We start from the raw sequence: 7854 nt of genomic DNA, 5'->3' as shown, positions 1-7854 counted from the left end.
TGTCCAAGTGAGGTCCTCACTGATGTGGACACCCAGGTATTTGAAGCTGCTCACCCTCTCCACTTCGAGCCCCCAGATGAACAGTGACTGATGAGATCTCCTCTCCTTCCTCATGTCCACTATCATCTCCTTCATCTTGTCCATGTTGAGGCTGAGATTATTGTCCTTGCACCAAGACATCAGACCAGCCACCTCCCTCCTGTAGGCTGCTTCGTCCCCACCAGTGATGTGACCTATCACTGCGGTGTCATCCGCGAACTTCAGGATGATGTTGTCTTTGTGGGAGGCGACACAGTCGTGGGTGAACAGGGTGTAGAGGATGGGACTGAGGACACATCCCTGTGGGGTGCCAGTGTTTGTAACAATGCTGGCTGAAGTCCTGTTGTCAATCCTGACAGTCTGGGGCCTGCCAGTCAGAAAGTCCAGGAGCCAGTCACAGAGGGTGGGGTGCAGACCTAGTGTGGACAGTTTGTGGGTGAGTTTGTGGGGGTAACTGTGTTGAAGGTGGAGCTGTAGTCAATGAAGAGTATCCTGATGTAGGAGTCTTCATTTTCCAGGTGAGAAAGTGAATAGTGGAGGGCAGCCATGATGGTGTCTGATCTGGCCCTGTTGGGCCGGTAGGCATACTGCAGGAGGTCTTTAAAGACAAAATAAATATACAAAACATCTGATGTTTCAAAGTCTAGTGACAAAGATGAGAATCAGTTACTATTCAGGCAGTAACCATTACATGTCATTATGTCAGGCAACAACTTCTGTCCAGGTTTTAATGCACAAATAGTGGAGGGATGTAAAACCAGTGCTAATAGAAGTTTCACAAAATAATATGTGAAGGCAGGAAATGATGAAAATACAAACAAACACAAGATGTCAAATGGAAACTCGTCTTTCTAGATCCAGTTGAGCTCTGTCTGACTGCATATATAACAAATATTTTGACACTTTGCTGTCCAGATAATTTTGTGGAGGATGAACCAGTGCCCTGTGCGTTTGCTGGTCACGGTCGTCAGTGCACCATCAACGGCTCCGAGTGTCGGGGGAAGTGGGCCGGTCCCAATGGGGGAATCACCAACTTCGACAACTTCTTCTTCGCCATGTTAACTGTGTTTCAGTGCGTCACCATGGAGGGCTGGACCGATGTGCTGTACTGGGTAAGACAGCCTGTACACGCTCACCTCTCACTCTGTGCACTCATAGGAGGTCGTACAAATCATGTTTCCCTTTGTGTGCAGATGAATGACGCCATAGGCTTCGAGCTGCCTTGGGTTTATTTTGTCACTCTGGTGATTTTTGGCTCATTCTTTGTCCTCAACCTGGTTCTGGGAGTCCTCAGCGGGTTCGTATTCTGAAAATGAGACACAGGTTCAAAGGTCTGCTGACACGCTGCGACATTTAACTGTTTGATTCTGTGGTGGAAAAAAGAAAAGCAGTAATGTCACACTGTACAAATATACTGTTACAAGTAAATGCCCTGCATTCAAAATGGTACCCAAATGTGCATGAAGTACCAGCAGTACCAGTACTCGTCCTGCAGAACGGCCCGTGTCCCAGTAACGTCTCTGATACTGGATCATAGTGACTAATTACTGTGTCCATCACTTTAATGCTGCAGCTGGTAAAGGTGGAGCTGATGGTAACTACCTTATATACTTATACTGGGAAGTACTTTCCATCCTGCTGGGTAGCTGGTGGATTTCCTACTGGGATCAATAGAGTCTGATGGTTCTACTGGGTTTGGTTTGATTCATCTGATTCTGGACCTGAAGTTATCAGGTACATGTAGTGTAGTAAAAAGTACACGGTTTATCTCTGACATGGAGTCACAGGATGAAGTAGCAGGACATGGAAGTACACAGGTGAAGTAGAGATACCTGAGAATGAGTACTAGAGTAAGCGGTGTGTTTCCAGTGCAGATCTGAATGCTGTGTCCCTGTTGCAGAGAGTTCAGCAAGGAGAGGGAGAAGGCGAAGGCGCGGGGAGATTTCCAGAAGCTGAGGGAGAAGCAGCAGATGGAGGAGGATCTGTGTGGGTACATGGACTGGATTACTCAGGCCGAGGACATGGACGAACTGGATGAGGACGGAAACCCCTGTAAGACAGAGACACTGTGTGTCTGACTGGTCCTGTATGTGGCATCATATGTGTCTCAGGTGATGTGCTGTGTTGCAGTCTGACGTTAAAATACAGACGGTGACAAATGGAAAGAAAACTTAAATAACTGAGTGGTCAGGATGAGCCCCCCCTGGCCATGGTGTGTGAACCAGACACTGTGGCCTTCCCAGTCACCAGGTCTCAGCCCAGTTGAACAGCTCTGGGAGATGTTGGAGCAACGTGTTAGACGGCGTCTCTACCACCGTCATCAAACAGTGTTCAAACGGGGGGTGGACACTGAGGTACAGTCAGCTGTGACTCCCGACAGGTTCAGTTTGGAACCAGGTCCTCAGCGCTGACCTGTGTCCTCTGATACTGGAGGCAGTCGTAGGCTGGCTAACCACCAGTTAAACAGCTGTGAGGAGAGTGTGGTGCAGACTGGGACGTGGTGGAGCTCTGGTTTTGTGCTTCTGATAGCCGAGTGTGTGCTGCACGTTTCTCTGTGCGTGTCTCTCCTGACCCGAGCATGTGGTCTGTCTGTTTTTTTTTTTGGCGTGCCAGGTCCGTCTCTGGGCGATCTGTCGGACAAGAAGAGGGCGAAGTTCGGCTGGTTCAGTCACTCCAGTGAAACTCACGGTGAGACCGTTTTTTTCTGCCTTTTTCTTCATTATTTATAAGACACATTTACATGCAGAGACAGTTTGTACAGCTGCTGTGTTCAGTTCAGTCTACATATTGAAAGACTTGACTGTGTCCCTGTAAAACATCTGGGTCCGGTTCTGGCCTCGTATTTATCCAACCCTGTTTCTAACAAGAGATCGTCCCTCAGTGGCAGCTCACTCAGTTCTCTGTGGATTTACTGTTTTCAATGAAACACAGCACAAACTAAACAAAGTGAATGTTAAATAAATGAACACAGTTGCAAAACCATAAGAAAACACAGTGTGCAAAACAAATCGGTGTGAGCACGTAAAGGCAGATGCACATCTCTGTTAATGACGAACAGGACGAGACAGAACTGTCTGTCTTCTGTGTGTCTCTCAGTGAGTCTTCCTGCAAGTGAAACAGGGTCTGAGAACACTGAAACTATCGATGAGGAACACACCGACTGCTGCCAGGCCGTCTGGTAACGCGCACACACACACACCATCAGAGAATTGAAGATGTGCGAACTGGACAAAAAGTCCTCAGCACCACATGGCAAAACTCTCGGGTTCTGTGTCGATCAGCCTTGTAGTGTTTTGTGTCTCTGGAGTCCTGCACATGCCCAGACCCACCCTGCACTTGCAGAGCTCCATCCTAAGGGGGCAAACACCCTCCATGTCCTAGTAGATGTGTTTCTGCTCACCTGTTCTCAGTCTCACATGCCTTTTTTAGCTCCTTGTTTTGGTTTTGTAGCACCTGTTTACTGCCTGCTGCGTTTGGACAGACACATGAATCGTTTGCAGGCTGCAGCCTCTGACAGGCTGCCTGTTTTAGACACTGAACTAACTCCAGTCTCGTTTCAGTACTCGGATGATGAGGGTTGGCTGCTGGTGAGTTCGCTGACCGTCAGATATTCAGTCGCTAACAGTAGTGACACGCCTCACTGTAACGATGTGACGTCTCTCTCCATCAGTTGCACGCTGCGGCGGTGGAATCGAGTCTGTCGCAGAACATGTCGCTCTGCCGTTAAGTCGGTGATGTTTTATTGGCTGGTCCTGCTGCTCGTCTTCCTCAACACCTCCCTCAGTGCATCCGAGCACTACAACCAGCCCGACTGGCTGACGCACGTCCAGGGTAACAACACACACACTGTCTGCCGTGGTCAGTTTAGTGAACAGCTGTGGTCACTGTCAGTGCTACAGTGAGATTGTTGAGACCTCCCACAGCTGCTGACGTAACACCAATTAGCAGTGGTGCCAAGTAACAAAGTACATTTACAGTACTTAAGTATTTGTGCTTTGAGTATTTTTGTATTTTATTATATATACTTCTCTGCTGGATTTCAGAGATAAATATTTCTTCATTAAGATTTTTACAGGCAAAACATTCAGAGAGCTTATAAACTTTTGTTATAGATCAGACTAATACAGACTACTGTATATACTAGTACTGCAGAAATGATCAGTCAGGAGAATTGAAAACTGTTAGTCTGTTTTTACTAATGAGTCATTATTCGTGTCAAACCTTTTGCACATCACCTGTGCTTTTATAATCCCGCTGTGGGCCTGCCCCATCGCTCAGACACACCAGAGGTTTCACTCTGGGCTCTGAGTAGCTGGAGCTCCACAAACAAACCTGTGAATCCATAACATGTGTGCAGACATCGCCAACAAGGTGCTGCTGTCTCTGTTCACGGTGGAGATGCTGCTGAAGATGTACAGTCTGGGCCTGGCTCACTACTTTGTGGCGTTCTTCAACCGCTTCGACTGCTTCGTGGTGTGTGGAGGCATCATGGAGACCATCCTGGTGGAGCTGGACATCATGCCTCCGCTGGGCATCTCAGTGCTGCGGTGCGTCCGCCTGCTGCGCATCTTCAAGGTGACACGGTGAGAAAACACACCTGGACCAGGTCTGTGTCCTCACAGTCACACAGGATCAGACGCCGTACGTGGGACGTTTCAGTCTGGGCACATGAAAGGAAAGGAAACATGAAAAGTACGGACTAAAATAACTAAACCAGTACAAAATACAGGCAGATTGAAGTGTCTGTAAAAATGTAGTAGCAGTCAGAGACTGTGTGTTTACGCTTTGTAATGGTGGTGCTTTAAAACTTCAGTCATCACTTTGCTATAACAATAAAACCTGTGTCCATCTGTTCACAGTTCATATGTGTAAATACAGGTAACAGCTTCAGGTTGTGTTTATAATGGCTGAAGCTAAAATCAGAGCAAAGGGAGAAAAAGTCCAGTCTACATCAGCAAACCTGTTTGTTCATGTTCCGTAGGATCATACTGAGCCTGTGTGAAAGTTTCATTCATATCCTCAGTTAACTGACTCAGTAACTCTCACGTCATCGGCCTGTGATGTCACTCTGTGTCTCAGCACGGAAATTTGCAAATCGTGGTTGGCCTCTCATCCGAATCTCCATGGCAAGTAACTCTTCATCACTTTCATCCCAGCTCTCATGTTCATCATCATCCCTTTCAGTGTCTTCCTCCTCTTCCTCTTCCTCATCATCTTCGCTCTGCTCGGCATGCAGCTGTTTGGAGGAAAGTTCAACTTCGACGAGACGCAGACTAAACGCAGTACCTTCGACGCCTTCCCACAGGCACTGCTCACCTGCTTCCAGGTAACACCAGGCCCGACAGACTGACGCTTCTTTGACAGCTCTGATGTTTTAATTGGTGGAGAAGCAGAGCGCTCTGCAGCGTCACAGAAACTCCTCTTCACATGACAACGTGAAAAGGTCAGATTCTCGAGTTGGTTATGATGTCAGATACTGATGCAATGAAGACGGGTCACTCAGTCCCTGGAAGATGACTCTGGTTCAGGCTGCGTTGTTGGTTAAACTGTTGTTGTATGCAGCAGAAATATGCAAAGAGCAGACGTGTGTTCGTGTGTTTTCTTCCCACTTGGTCAGTAGTTACTGTTGCAGGTGGAACAGCCAAACCTAACATAACGAAGCCTTAACATAACTAAAGGAACTTCAACCCGCAAAACACCAGACCAGCTGCGCGCTGAGGTTGGGGCATGCAGGGGGGTGTAGGGGCGTGCCACTGATGCTGACTGTATGTTCAGATCCTGACAGGTGAGGACTGGAATGTGGTCATGTATGATGGCATCATGGCATATGGAGGCCCAGTGTTTCCAGGGATGATCGTCTGTGTCTACTTCGTCATCCTCTTCATCTGTGGTAACTGTATCCTTGACGAGACGTTTACCCAGCAGGCAGCTTCTGGTTTTTCTTCTCCCACATGAGGTGTTTGGTAATGTAAGAGAGATGTACACTGCCGCTTCTGTCAAACTGAGGCATGAAGTGATGATATATAAACATGACCTCATCGGCTTCCGTCTACATCAAAGTGGTGATTAATGTGATCACAGAACCGAGTGACTAACAAGGTTCCTCTGCAGATTGTCTGGGCTCAGTGGTGTGTGGACTGTAGGAGCAGACGACCCAGAGCCAGAACCAGCTGTGCAGGCATTAGTTGGATGCTAGCACTGAGTGTGTCTGTGTTGACTTCACGCTCAAACACGCAGGGAGCTTGTGCTGTTTCTAAAATGTGTTCTGTGTGAACGCACCCTCAGAGACGCAGTGACAAACTCAGAGGTGGTGGAGGTCTGACCAGGACACAGCTGGACCCATTCCTGTGAAGAGGTTCTGGTCCAGCTGTGTAGAGTCCACAGGGCAGACCCAGGACACAGCTGGAGGAGTTGTACATCTGTCCTGGGAACCCCTCGAGATCCCCGCTGTGCCGGTCCTGCTGCAGAAACCTGTCCTGTAAGACTGGACCATAGATCAGGCTGCACACTTCTGTCCAGACCGGACCTGAGCCCAACACAGGTGTTTGTGCAGTGCTTGTCTAGTATGGCCCTTGGCATCGCACTTACGTAACTGAGGCAATATGGCAACTATTAGTTCACCAATGTAATTTTTAATGGTACTTCAGCTTAGGCTAAAGAAGAAACATGCAGTCCTGTAGTTTGTTTTGTTGCTCAGGATATTTACAAGTGCAGTTGTGCCTATTTAGCCTGAAGTCTAACCCGGATATGTGACCGAACGCAAACATGATTTCTAAATATCTTCCCGAACCAGACCCGAACCCCATGGCACCAATGAGCCCTGTCAGGTTTGGTTCAGGTATTCACAATCCATGTAGAGCTGAACATGCTTTGGTTTATTTACAATGGACACTGTCCCAGGCTTAGATGAGATTCTGCTCTTGCTCTTTCATGACTTGTATGAAGTGTCTGCTAAAGGGGATTTAGTATAACATGAAGAATAAGGGACATAGTCCAGGTTCAGGGTGGTCAGACCTGGTTTGTCCTGCACAGTGTTGAATGTTGTGTATTCTTAGTGCGTCAGACATTCTGCTGAACGTCTTCTTGGCCATCGCTGTGGACAACCTGGCTGGAGGAGAAAGAGACAAGAAGAAAAAAGAGTGAGTGAAATAAAAGAAGCCATGAAAATGTGGGCTGTAGTGAAAGAAGGAGAGCAGGGTGGTTTATCTCCTGTCAAACTGTTTCCTGTTGTTTCTGCAGTAAGAAGAAGGAGGGAGCTGAGGAGGAGGAGGCTGAAGAAGGAGAAGTGAAGGTGAACATCTTTGTGTTAGTGGTCGGTGACCAGGTGTCAGTAGTGGAAAGTAACTAAGTACATTTATTCAGGTACTTAATTATAACGTGAAGTGATGAGTTGACAGTGAGGCAACGTCCCAAACAGGGCTAACAAAGCACTGATGTTACACAAAGCTGCAGTTTCTTCCAAATTAAAGTCGTATTAATTCAACACAAAGGCAAAATCCTGACCATGCTAGGTGGCTAATGCTACCAAAACTAACAGGTTAACTTTAGATGCTAACACATCCAGAAGGAAGAAGGCCACATCTGAATCCAGTCTGAGTCCTCTGGCTGCTTTTAACCCTCTCCATGTCAAACAGCCAAACCCATGTTAACCCTGGTTGTTGCTCTTTCTTTGTCCCACTCTTCTTCTTCTTTCGGCCCCACCTCTTCACTCTGACAGCTGCTGGTTCAGACGTTTAGCTGCCCAGAGCTCCTCCATGGCTGTTTGACATGACTACTGGCTGGAAAAACCCTTCTTCTAACCTTGGCTAGGTGGCA

At 47.6% G+C, this 7854-nt stretch overlaps 2 protein-coding genes across 3 annotated transcripts in view; both read left to right on the top strand.

Moving 5' to 3' along the window:
* LOC109953066 (voltage-dependent L-type calcium channel subunit alpha-1D-like) overlaps positions 1 to 4626 on the top strand; it is an 11181-nt gene extending 6555 nt beyond the window's left edge. The window contains exons 7-14 of the mRNA XM_020588436.1: positions 955 to 1151; positions 1233 to 1336; positions 1940 to 2091; positions 2653 to 2727; positions 3136 to 3217; positions 3600 to 3626; positions 3710 to 3870; positions 4397 to 4626. Of these exons, the coding sequence (XP_020444092.1) occupies positions 955 to 1151; positions 1233 to 1336; positions 1940 to 2091; positions 2653 to 2727; positions 3136 to 3217; positions 3600 to 3626; positions 3710 to 3870; positions 4397 to 4626 (1028 nt within the window). The remainder of the gene's footprint in view (positions 1 to 954; positions 1152 to 1232; positions 1337 to 1939; positions 2092 to 2652; positions 2728 to 3135; positions 3218 to 3599; positions 3627 to 3709; positions 3871 to 4396) is intronic.
* A 501-nt stretch (positions 4627 to 5127) lies between these two features.
* LOC109953071 (voltage-dependent L-type calcium channel subunit alpha-1F-like) overlaps positions 5128 to 7854 on the top strand; it is a 33123-nt gene continuing 30396 nt past the window's right edge. For both annotated transcript variants that reach the window (XM_020588443.1, XM_020588442.1), the window contains exons 1-4: positions 5128 to 5365; positions 5815 to 5935; positions 7103 to 7178; positions 7279 to 7330. In XM_020588443.1, the coding sequence (XP_020444099.1) occupies positions 5201 to 5365; positions 5815 to 5935; positions 7103 to 7178; positions 7279 to 7330 (414 nt within the window). In that variant the 5' untranslated portion in view covers positions 5128 to 5200. The remainder of the gene's footprint in view (positions 5366 to 5814; positions 5936 to 7102; positions 7179 to 7278; positions 7331 to 7854) is intronic.

This window comes from Monopterus albus, unplaced genomic scaffold (assembly GCF_001952655.1).
Source record: "Monopterus albus unplaced genomic scaffold, M_albus_1.0 scaffold540.1, whole genome shotgun sequence".
NCBI classification, from domain to species: Eukaryota; Metazoa; Chordata; class Actinopteri; order Synbranchiformes; family Synbranchidae; genus Monopterus; species Monopterus albus.
The sequence above is the reverse complement of the archived record's forward strand: the minus strand, read 5'-3'. Positions and strand labels throughout refer to the sequence as shown.